Source organism: Oenanthe melanoleuca, chromosome 4A (genome assembly GCF_029582105.1).
Source record: "Oenanthe melanoleuca isolate GR-GAL-2019-014 chromosome 4A, OMel1.0, whole genome shotgun sequence".
NCBI classification, from domain to species: Eukaryota; Metazoa; Chordata; class Aves; order Passeriformes; family Muscicapidae; genus Oenanthe; species Oenanthe melanoleuca.
The window spans coordinates 6,549,106-6,561,537 of NC_079338.1; the positions used below are offsets into that span (position 1 = coordinate 6,549,106).

At 38.7% G+C, this 12,432-nt stretch overlaps 1 protein-coding gene across 5 annotated transcripts in view; it reads left to right on the forward strand.

The window, feature by feature from the left end:
• The window catches only part of AFF2 (ALF transcription elongation factor 2), a 334,567-nt gene that overhangs the window by 297,441 nt on the left and 24,694 nt on the right, over positions 1-12,432 (forward strand). For all 5 annotated transcript variants that reach the window (XM_056491312.1, XM_056491315.1, XM_056491314.1 and 2 more), the window contains exons 13-16: positions 4,822-5,056; positions 6,952-7,091; positions 7,641-7,704; positions 11,003-11,139. In XM_056491312.1, the coding sequence (XP_056347287.1) occupies positions 4,822-5,056; positions 6,952-7,091; positions 7,641-7,704; positions 11,003-11,139 (576 nt within the window). The remainder of the gene's footprint in view (positions 1-4,821; positions 5,057-6,951; positions 7,092-7,640; positions 7,705-11,002; positions 11,140-12,432) is intronic.

A 12,432-nucleotide genomic window follows, 5' to 3' on the forward strand; every position in this document is an offset into this window, starting at 1 on the left:
TCACAGTAACACGTTGCACATTTGATAAACATCATGATGGGTGTTGCCTGATTGTCCTTGCTAGAGATACAATAAGCAGAGAAAAACTGCAGAGGGAATCAAGGATTTTTCATCCCCATTACCTCCACAATCCATTTAAAAAAATCTTTCTATTCTTGTCACCCTCAGGCCCTAAAGATCCACCTCCAGCCTGATGTTTCTTAATTTGAGCTTGTTTTGCAAATCATTAATTTGATTCCTCAGAGCTTTCAACCTTTTGGTATTCTCTCTTAAAACATAATTGTGTCTATCAATAGTTATTTCCATATGTTAGCTTTTTCTCTCATCTGCCTGAAGTTTTGAAACAAAGTTTTCTGACTTCTTTTCCACTTCAGAAAGACCTGGATCACACTGCATTTGTTGTTGCTAGTGTTTTCTGAGTTTACTTGAAGAAAATGCAATACTTTTTTGGTTCATGTTTTCAGTTCAGGTTTTCAGAGACATGCAACTGAATATAGATCAATGTATTTCCCAAAAGATCAGGGAGCTGGATGAACTATGTGAAGACAATTTCCTAGAAATTTAAACATTCATTTTTAAGCAGTTGGCAATGATTCTGTTCTCCAGAGAATTAAATAAATTTTTGAGGGGAGGCAGAAGAAAGTCCGCTGTTCAAGGCCATGGGGGCAAATAATACTTCAGAGGTAAAAGGTTGAAAGACAGGCTTTGCCATTTGGTATTTTATTCCCAAAAGTTCTAATTTTTTCTTTTAAAACTCTCAATATAAGGAATTTGAGAAATGAGGGTGTCAGCTACAGGTGTGATGATGATCTTCAATCCCTTAAGGAGGTGTTAAGTCCCATGGTGGATGTTGTCACTTAGGTAGGAAACTTAGGTCTCTCCTATTAAACTTGATCCCTGTGCTGATAAGCCAAGTTCCCCAAGGCATGAGATTTTTATTCGGCTTTTTAAAAGGTATGAGTGGGTTTTGACAGAAAGACCACAATCTGGCCCAAAATTTGGAGGCATTCAGGAGTCTGGAGCAATCAGCAAAAGATAGGTCACACCTGGGCTTCCACAGTTCCTGTTGTCTGCCTTGCTGTGGTTTAGGCACTTGGATACATTTCTCTATAATCTTCCCCTAAATACATGGGCTCAATAAAGATGCAAGGATGCACAATTAATCTTTAAAGGGTCACATATCTAATAAGAGCAATTATATGCCTAATTTTCACAAGTTTCTGTGACTACATGTACAGTTTGAGTTTAGAAATCTCAAATGGTCACTTGTGAACTTAAAAGGCATTTGCACAACCAGAGAGCAGGTTTGTACTATGTAGTCATTGCATAAGCCATACTCACCTCTCTGTTCCTTCCCTCACATACTCAGGGGCTAGTGCCATTTCCAAAACCTAACCTATCACTTAAAATATACTGCTTAAACTATTGTCACAATATTTTCCTTATTTCTGATACTTACAGCAGATGAAGGAATAGGTGTTTCAGTGTTTTTATAGGAATATATAAACACCTCCGTGAAGCTGAATTTTTGTCAGATCAAAGCTGCCTGCTTTGCAGAGCATTACTTATTTATATTTAGTTCCTTGACAGAGAAGTTTTAATTTAAACATTAATTGTATGTGCTGCTGAATCCCATTGATATATGAATATTTGATTGGTAGACCCAGTCCAGGCAGCACTGCTCACCAGTATTTGGCTTTTTGCAGCAACACAGGGAATTATTTGCTGATGCAAACTGTGAGTCAAACTGGACTCATACCAGTGAAACATGCCCACTATCTAGCAAGCATGCTAGAAATCTGTCTGAGGCAAGCATTTCTGCATTTCTGTTTTTCAAAATTTTCTGTTCTCTTTTGTCTGCCCTTTAGTTGAAGATGCTCCTGTACTTGGCAATATGTATTAATCAATCCCTTGGGTAGTCACAGGTATTCATTGGGGTTCCTTCATGGCACAGGCAGCCTTCACATCTATGACAATGACTTCAGCTCTGCTCAGGTGCTGCCATATGGTCCAGACTAATGTAGGAGTGACCTTTCCCTGTAATCCCCCTGCAAAAAGTTAGATACACCATCAATATGCAGCATTTCATTGTGGGCTGGGGGAGTAGAGGCAAAGGAAAGCCAAGTGCATGGTATAGAGAGTGGCTTTGTCTCACAGGCCAGAGATACCACTGCATACCACAAGGAGTCGATAAAGAAAGGGCAAATAAAAGCAGCTTGAAACACCAGAGTAGCTGGAAATTCTCCCTTCTTCATGCAATGACCTCTTGTTGCCTGTTTGCTTGCTTGCTTTCTGCCCTAAAAGAAACCAGGCTGGAAAAAAATGGGGAATCCACTCCTTCTTTGATAACTGGCCTTTCTTAGACACAAAAGATTAAACCCTGCAGCCATGAGACCATCAGTTCTGCTTGTAGTTTTTCCATGCACTTTGTGTTTCTCTCTAGATTTTAAATATATTTTAGCTAACAATCATGTCAGCAAATTAAACCATTGAGTCTCAGTAATTATTGCATAAATTCATTCAAAATTAGCTGTTCCTGCAATCAAAGACCAGTTTCCTAGGCCATTAACAGCCCAAAGCAAAGTGACAATCTGGTTAACTGCTGGTAACAACCTATTTCATGGAGGTTATTGTTAACATAAATGCTTTTGTGTAAATCTGAGGGAGGTAAGGTTAAATAAATTATCAGCTTAATTCCTGCAAAAATTTATAGGATTAAGTGGGCAAGGGGAGGAAAAAAAAAACAACTGAAAATTAAGACTGTATTTATAGGAAAGGTGGAGTTAAACACGAATTATGTAGAAAAAATATCCTCTAGTGCCTTTTGTTTTGTGGGTGATTCCTCCAACCCACAAAGTGATTTATGTGCCTGAGTTGAGTACCTGCACTTGATCCTTGGTTTGCCCCATCTTCTATCAGCCCATAGATGAAGTGAGCTGGTGAGGTTTTAAATAGTGAAGAGCTCAAACCTCCCCTGTGCAGAGTGGCATGGAAAAGCACTTTCTCTGTGCTCCCCCTGTGGGTGCATGTTCAGGGTTCCCTGTGCAGGGTGTGGGAGGCAGAGGGTTTTGGTTCTGCTCCTGGGTGTTTCTGTGGGTTAACTGTGTCTTTGCTGCTGTACAATCCAAGAACATGTGCGTGCTTTGTCAGGGCAGTGCTCACTCTCCTTTGGAAAATGGAACATTTCCTCTGGAAAGTGATGAGAGTGTTGTAAGCTATAACTATGGTAACTTGCCTGAATTCCAAAATGCCCTTTGGGAGTCCGAAAGCGAACAGATGGAGCTTTGAGTGAGAACTTTCTGAAGGACATATTGCAGGACCACATGCATAAAATCAATCTCCTTGAAGAACTGCCAGTCTATTCCAACATGGTGTTTGCCTTTGATCTTCTTCAGACCCATGTGTTTTCCAAGAAGGACAGCATCCATCCCAGTAATGCAATATCAATTTGAGCTTGTTTTATTTCTTCAGTCTGAAGATCTTTAATATCAGAGCATTTCAAATAAGGTATTTTTAACTCTGCTTTAGTTGAATTAAAGTAGTTTTTGGTAGAGGAGCTATAAAACATTAGGAGTTTGTTGGATTTCACTACGTGGTTTCACAGTTTTTGTATCAGCAAAGGTCCCAAGTAGGGCAGTGACCAAGGTATAGATATTGATACTGTCAGTGAAACTGCAGAAGAGGCCAAAAGGAAATGAGAGACAGCCCCTAAACAAGAAGTAAGGAAACCTGGGTCACCTTCTCCTCTTTCCCAGGTTGCTTTGAGGCAAAGTAGATTGACAATTCCTGACACTGACTGAAAGTGGGAGCAAAACATAAATTCTTGTTGACTTAATTTGTTATTGAAATGTTAGTCAACGATCATAAAAAGTAAATGATCATGTAGTACAATATTAGATGTCTCACAAAAGATGTCTAAAATCCAGGTTATCTTCATTGACTCATCTGTGACAGTACCTGAAATCAAAATCTATGAGTAGATTATCATGTTAACCAATCAGTGAGGTCTTGGGTTTGTTTTTTTATTTTTTGAAGAATTTGAGTGAAGAAAGGTCTACCAGGTTTTGGGGTTTTTTTCTGGTTTTACTGTGCATCACAGCTGCCATTGCTAGCCAGCTAACAATTTCTGTACATTAAACAGACAATAGATTGTCATGTTACTTGAGCTTTCATGTCAAAACCACATTCATTTTCTGAATCCCGTTCAATTCATCAACCAGTATTTGCTCAAGGGCTTATGCCAGCTACAATGTATCATTTTAATATCATTTTGAACATTGGTTTTATTCTAGGGGTTAAATAATTATTATCATGTTATTGTTATGGTTATCATTTTGTAGTTGTTATAAATTCTATTTTTGGTTCATATGCTGCCATGTGCTGTTTGGGTTTTTTTGCAAAGGTTGCTTTTGTGAGCCCTAATCCACCTCTTAAAAAGATGCTTAATGCTATATGCATAAATAGTTATACTTGATGTCAAAGGAGCTAACCCTGTGCATAAAACTTTCCAGCACTTTGCTGAGTCAGAACCTCTATGACCTCTCAAATGAAGACTGACTCAAATTAGCATTTAAATTGGGTGCAATTTGTACTAATGCACTGCAAGTTGTCCTCCAAAGCAGAAGGTTTCTGCAGTCATTGAAAAGGCAGAGGCAGCTCTGTTTTCACTGCTGTCCCCTTGTGCCTTACCACGGAGGGCACAGGACTGCAAGGCAGATTTGAGGGCAGAGCTGGCTTCTCAGTAAATAAAATGTAGGGCTTTGTGCTGTGGAGAATTAACCAACATTCTTGAAGTGCAGCTAGTTTTTCTCTGTGTCCCAGGAGCAGCAGTAGCTCAGTGAAGAAGGCAACAAAGAAAAGAGAAGAGAAGCTGTTTCCTCCTCCCTTGTCCCCACTCCTGGATGACCCCGTGCACCGGAGGCACAGCAGTGACAGCAGCTCCTTCAGCCAGGAGCCCACTGTCACAAACACCTCACAGACCAGCAGCTCTTCCTCCTCTGTTTCTAAACACAGAAAGAATGAAAATAAATCTTCTTCTAACCCCAAAGCAATCTGTGTAAGTAACGAGCCTCAGTTGGTGGCAGTAAACAAGATAAAATGAAATTAGTTCAGCTTTATTCTGTTGTGGTTTTTTTTTTTTTACACACAGTATGTATTTTTAAATGCTTATGTAGCCCCACTCAGGGGGAGTGGATCTTTGCAGAGCCAGGCATAAACAGCTTTTGTAAGCTCCATTTTTAGGTCAGCATGAGGCATCTACTTGGTGTTGTTTGTCATTCTCTGAAGCACCTGGACCCCGAGCCTCAGTGAAGAGCCCTTGCAGCTATCAACTAGCTCAATTAGTCCCTTAACTCTGTAGCTGCAACACTCACATTTTGAAATTAAAACTTCCAGAATATCACCTGAATAACTGCCCCAAATTCTGAGCCAGAATTAAGCACTGTAGTCACACTGAATATTATGGCTAATAATAAATATTAAAAATTAGAAACTAAACAGACAATAACAATATGACCAAAAAATTCCTGTCTATAATAAACTCAGCATGTTAATAACCTCTCTCAGGTTTGCAAGCTTACAACAGTAAGGTTTATTTACACTTAATCTTCATTAATTATGTGTAAGCTTTTAGACAATTTGTAAATAGGGGGTTTTATCTCCCCAGAAAATATCACACTGTTAGGGCCATCTCCCCATCAGTGGTTCTCGCAGAGACAGTTCTTTGTTGCTTGCTTTTCACCAGATTCAGGTAGGTTTTTTTCTGAAAATATATGGGAAAGAGCCAAAACTGCATAGCAAATTCACTAAAACAAAGTAAAATTTTACATTAGTTTTTCATCTTCTTTTTGCATTAAACAGAGAAACTCCAGGGTTTTGGCCCAATTTAGGAAATAGTCCTTCTTCTAGAGTTTCAAACCCATCCTTCCTTTCTAGAATCAATCTGTATCTTAGTATTACTGTCAAAATTAAAAGACAAGAACAAAATTCTGCCACAGAAAAGGCCATGCATAGCCCTATTTTTCACAGTTCACCAGTTTGAGAGAGGTTGTTATTCTGTACTATAATAGTAAAATCAAAAGTTGCATTGAATTGTAGGTGACAAATCACTTCACCTTATTCATTCATCTGTGTTGCTTTCTGGTATCACTGTGTCACTTCAAGCTGCGCCAGTAATACACATGCCTTCAGCTGAAATCAGTGCCAAAATGAGCTGCATATGTCAGCAAATCAACAGTGTTATGTAAACAGCAGGGCCTCTTCCTCCCATCCCAGCATCTCTAGTCAGATTTATCATTGGTTAATCTATTATCTTGATACATGAAATATTTTTTCCCCTAAAATATGTTAGACTTCTTTCCCTAGCTCATTGGTACATCTGTAATTTAGTTTATCTGGTTGGGGACCAGGCTTGCAAGTTGCAATTGCCTGGTTTTTAATCTTCTGTTGTGCTTCTGGTTTTAATCATTGCAAAGTCACAACTGACTTCAGCTTTCCATTCTTCTTTTTGTAACAAGAGTGAGGAAATTGTTCCCTGCTAAAATCCAAGGAAGATTCTTCACCCACGTCAACAGTTAGCTCCTAGTAATACAGAGAAAATATTACATTAGTGTGATACACCTTGAAGAAAGTTGAGTTTAGATCTGGCCCATTAGATCTCCCCACCCTTGCTTTAACTGTCTCTAGTCAGTAACACCATGGTATCCACCTAAAATTTACACCTGAAAGTGTGAGAGCTCAGAAGTGGAGTCATACTCCCTAATTAATCTATTAGTCTCAGGTTACAAAGAAGGGAAGGGTGGTTTGGTGAGATGACATGAAGGTAGGTGGGCTGCTTTGTGCCTTAGCCTTTGGTTTGTTGTGAAGGGTTTTTGGCAGGCAGGGTGGATGTGAGCACTTACATTGTTGGAAGGTGTTTGTTTGAACTGTGAATAACAGTCTTGTGTTTCCTAGGAGGAAGAATGTCACAGTACACCCACAGCCAGCACTCTTCTTGACACCAGCCATCTAGAACCAGACATCTGGTCTGCAATGCCAAGGCTTTCCAATGGGAATTCTGAGCCCAGAAGACCCAAAATAACATTTGATGATGTGTAAGTTTTATTGACTTTGTGTTCTGTGATTGGGATTTTTGTGCAAGCGGAGGTCCCAGTGAAATAGAGTATATTTGATTACAGTACTGGCATTGGGCACCTGTGTGGATAGTGTTGCACAAGGGCACACACAGTTTTAATCTTGGCAAATGAGCTGTTGTCACTGATTAATGAAGATTCTGTTGATAAATGTTTTCAGATCATGAATGTTGGTTCACGGTAATTCTTCTTCTTTTTTTTTTATTTTAGCTCCTCTGAGGGAAACTTCTTAGACTTAATTAGTTTAAAATATTTTTCCTTTTCCTCTGTTCAGCACACATTAATAAGTCCTTTGGGCTGCCAGTTTCTACAGCTACTTATTTTACATTCTGGTCACCCATCATATCTCTGCATACAGCAGCTTCAGATTGATATCAGGTTAAGATTTAAAGAGATAAGTGGGCATATATGTCAAAATTCTTCTTTAAAGCAGTCAGCATTTTTTTTCAAACAACGTTTGTCCAACTATATGAAAGCAGAGACTTGAATTAATTGATTTTGTCTCTCTAGGCTTCACAATGCAGATTATTACATGCAAGAGGCTAAGAAGCTGAAGCATAAAGCAGATGCACTGGTAGGTTACTACAGGTTTTTTTGTCTCTTTCCACTGTGGAAAACTCAGTATTAAAAAGCGGACATTATTGAACAAGATCTAAAGCCCCTAAACCAAGAGGAGCCGTGCTATTGACTAAACTGTGCTTCAATTTGTGCTCCAGAAACACACTCCACAAGTTAAGCCCTTGACACCATTCCTAACGTTTAAGTATTTGCTCCCAAAAAAAAGCCTACTTACAATAGCTGGTGTTTCTTCCAAGGGGGAGCAACAATCATGCTGTTTATGAAGTATGTAAGATGATTTTATGAAAGTCAATGTGTATTTGAAATTTGTTTTTCTATTCATTTTGAGCCTAAAATAGAAGTGTTGAAATATTCCGTAGCAGAAAGACAGGCAAATCACACCACACCCCATTATCATGTGGTAAAACTGTTTGATATTTCCAATCTGATTGTTTAAAATCTGAAACAGTTCATTTTTATGTACTATATTCATTTTTATTGCATGGTTTTAGGCTGATAAAGAAAGTCTCAACACGCTTATTCCCAAAAAAACTGATAGTGAGGTAATTCAATGCTGGGAAAGCTTTTTTGTTTGCTTTACCCTAGATGAAATTTCAGTAAGATTGGCTTAATTTTGCTGAGTGTTTTGATTTTGGTAAGACTACATAATTCAACAGATTGTATTCTACCATAATTTGTTCTATACAAGCTATTGCTGGTTCTGAAATTTCCTTAAGAAAGGTTTGCTTTGTAGAAAGGGACTTCAGTTCTGTATGCTACATAGTACAGAACATGGTTCATTTAGGAAGACTTAGTGGAACTTGACTCCTCTACTTAATTCAACTAAGATATGTAAAATGGAATGTGGCCATCCACTTTGTCCCTCAAAGATCTGGGTGATTATTCTCCTCTCAACTTTATTATTTCTGGGGGTTTTGCATGTATATTCTATCATTGCACATTAGAGATTTTGTGCTTAGATATAAAAAACAAAACAGATATAAAACCAACAACAAAAAAACCACACACACAAAATTGCATGCTATGTTTTTAAAAAGCAAACTAGCCACACAAAAAAGTCTCTCCCTCTGCTGTCAGTGAGCTGAAGGAAGCTGACATTTCAAGCTGACTGCTTCAGCTCTCCAGGCTCCCTTTTGGCTTGGGGCACTGTGTTTCCAAGTGTATTTGCTGTCTGAGGTGGGTTCAGGGTTTTGGCACCTGTTATGACCATCAGCAAGGTGACAATCATCCCAGCCTGCCCATTTACAGGAGGTGGCCTGTTGGCTTCCAGCTGGCTTGGCAGAGCACATCCAGCCACAGCCTGGCATCTGCATGCTCACAACACCTCCCACAGCTGGGTGACCTTTAAACAAAGCACACATGGTGCTGGCACAGGGCTGCCTGCTCCACACTAGCAAATATTTACAGGCTCAAGCTCCCGATGATCTCAACACGCTCCATCAATTCACCTCCCCCTGCAGCCGGACGCACTCGCAAGGTGTTGACCTTTCTCCCATGCTCTTACCTTTGCCTGTGCCTGCAGGATCAGGGGTGTTTCTCAAGCAGCACTAAGAGGAGCAGGCACCGTACATCCCACTGCTGCCTGTCACATGCAGTTTGAAAACCCATGTGCCCTGATGTGAGGCCATCCACTGTGATCAACTTGTTGGCAGGCATAAATATCCATAAACAAAGTATCTACTTTTTCCTTCTGCTATTTAGATCTCAGGGGTTTTTTTCCCCACCCAATGCAGCTGCATGCAAATAATCTCCATGTAATACATTTACTGTGCAGTACTGTAGTGTTACTTGTCCTGTGGCTGCTGGTTACGTGGTACTGACATGATAGAGCACAGGGAGTGTTAAAAGATTGCAGTGTTGCAGTGGCTAGAAAGATAATGCATATGACCTCAAAATGGTCAGGAAATGTTAATGAGATTTGTGGCAGCAGTGTTCCTGAGCTTGTAGAGAAAATAGATTTCTAGTGAAGGGCAGGACGTTTCATGTCTTATGGGAGCAACCCCATGGAAACCTCTCCTTGTCTGGAGTTGTAGTAAGGGATCAGCTAATTTGGGTAGGCTAGTGCAGTGGCAACTGGCTGTACCATATGGAAGAGATCTTGGAGACCTCACTGTATTCCTGTCTGAGATGTGACGAGCTGGAATAATTCCACTTACTCCAGAAAATCAGATCCCATTCCTGGCTCAAATTCTGTCTCTACTAAATCTGCTTGCAGCCAGATTCTTTTTTCCAGACCACAAAAACTCATCTTTTTGTCTTCCAAAATGCATAGAAATTCTTTCAAAGTGAAAAAAAGAATTTGAAGAATCTGCTGAGAAGGAGCCACTGGAATAGAGAGAGAGAGCAGTCAGAAGCATATCTCTTTTTCTGATCATTCAGTTAATACCTCAATTGTACAAAGGCTGTGTACGTCATCAGTGCACAAGAGCAGTACTTGAAATTAAAGGTGGGCAAAGAGAACTAATTATGGCTTAGAAGGACCCATAAAGACAAGTATACTCTTCTCTTGGACGGATAATAAATATTATGCTTAATAGGTTGTTGGAATAGGCTTCTGTTTTGTGAATGGAAGCATATGCAGATGCATCAAAAATATTTTGATAGAGACATAGAAAGACATTTTTAAATTATTTAAAGTATATTGGATCTCATATCAAATGCCACATTAGTAGAATTCTTACATTCAGCTATCAAAATCTGAAAGTGTTAAATACTATTATAAAGTGCGTACTATAAAAATGTCATCTATAATATTCATTACACATAAAAAAAGAAATCAGTATGTCTAAGTCAGTTTAATCACAACCATTATGAGGGCTAAAACCTTTTGCAATAAAACCCTAGTAAAATGAAATATTAAGCTATATTGTCTCCTTTTTTTCCCTCCTCTTTTACTAATAAGTGATGAGATTTTTTTTTTTTTTACCAACAGTTAACACAGAATATGACTCCAAATTGCATGGTGTTGTTACTTGCACATAGGCATTCAAACTTGGTTCATCTGTCAAGGAGCAGGATGGATGTGCACAAACATGCTTTGTACCCTTTCTTGCCTGTGTAAACCCCTAATGTCAGTGGGCATACACTGACTTTCCTGTGGAGCGTTCAGCCAAGTACTACCCTGAAAAGATTTGGTAAAAATGTAGTCCCTGCCTTAATTACTGTATGAATTCATTGTTAACTACCAGTGTCACTCTGCTTTCATCCTAATGCTAGTGTTGCTTTGTAGAATAATCTGCCTACCTAAAAATCAAAGCTGAAGGATTTTCTTGACAGTGTCATTCCCGTTTCAGCTGGAGAAGTTCGGCAAAGCAGTGAATTATGCTGATGCTGCCCTCTCCTTCATCGAGTGTGGGAATGCTATGGAGCGAGATCCATTAGAAGCTAAATCGCCATACACCATGTACTCAGAGACTGTGGAACTCATCAGGTTAATGTCCTTTCTGTGATCATTCTCATCATCTCATTTCAGTCATAATTAGAACCTGCTATGTTTTAAAAAATACCATTTCAACGTATTAATGATTTGTCCAAGGCGTCTTCATCTCAGAAGTCATCATAATTAGTTCTTGCCATTTTATTAATGTCATGGAAAATTTATAATTGATGGACACTGCTTTTATAAATTATCCCCTTTAGAGGTTATAATGTGAGTGTTATAATTTGCATTATTCATAAAATTAAAATTGAAATGTAGTGGGTGGAAGTAAAGTATAGTAATTTCACTGTTTGGCAATGACACTTGTCTTTTAAAAGGTGTAGTTTTATAATTCAAAACATTAAAGGGAGTCTATCAGGATTTCTATTACTAACCCTTGTTTTAGAGGTTTATAACTTGGCTGTTAAAAAAGAGAAAAGCTGAAATTTGGGATATAGGATCCAGCCAAAGAGGAAACTTCTGCATATATTGTCTTGAAAACAGTGTATTTTTAATGTTAAAGGAATGTGAACCAGCTGAATTAATTTTAATACAGTTTCGTAGACTCATAGGCTAGAATATGGATGAAAAAGTCTTTACATACTAATAAAATGTGTGATTATTATTCTAAAATCTGCTACTGCTTCTTATAGCTGTTTTGTAGTTTTGGCTCCGTAGAAATAATAGTCTCCTGCGTAACTAAGTTTGCTTTACTTGGGCAAATTATCAAAGTGAAATCAAGCCAGATTAAATTCACCTGTAAGCAGAACAACAGGACCTTTCCTCTTCACTGATGTGCCTTTGCTTTCCCAAGTGAATGCTGGGAATATTCTTGTTAATGTCAGTGTAATTACTGGCAGATTGCACAAGTAAAAGAAAAAGAGGCAAATCAAGCCCTAAATATTTGGGTTTTAATATGTCAATGGTGTTTTTTTTTTAACATGCCAGATTAGCTATTAGGGACTGCCAAGATAATGCATGTTTTACATTTTGAATAAGTAGGTATTTGCATCATAAAATGTATCAAATCGTAAGCTCTTATTCTCAGGTAAATAATATGCCTGTTAAATATTTAAAAATATGGGTTTTACATTCTACACTTCATAAAGGGAAGAAGAAAATCTAAAGAAATCACTCAAGAAAAAAATTACGTTCACTCAACACTTGATCCATGTTAAACCCTGGAGAGCAGAGGACTTAGAAAAGGAGCCACCTGCCTCTGCTCTGCTGTGCCTAAATCATCCTGCAGTCTGACAGCATGTCCTGAACTACACAGCTGCAGCTGCATGGCAGAATAAATTGTAT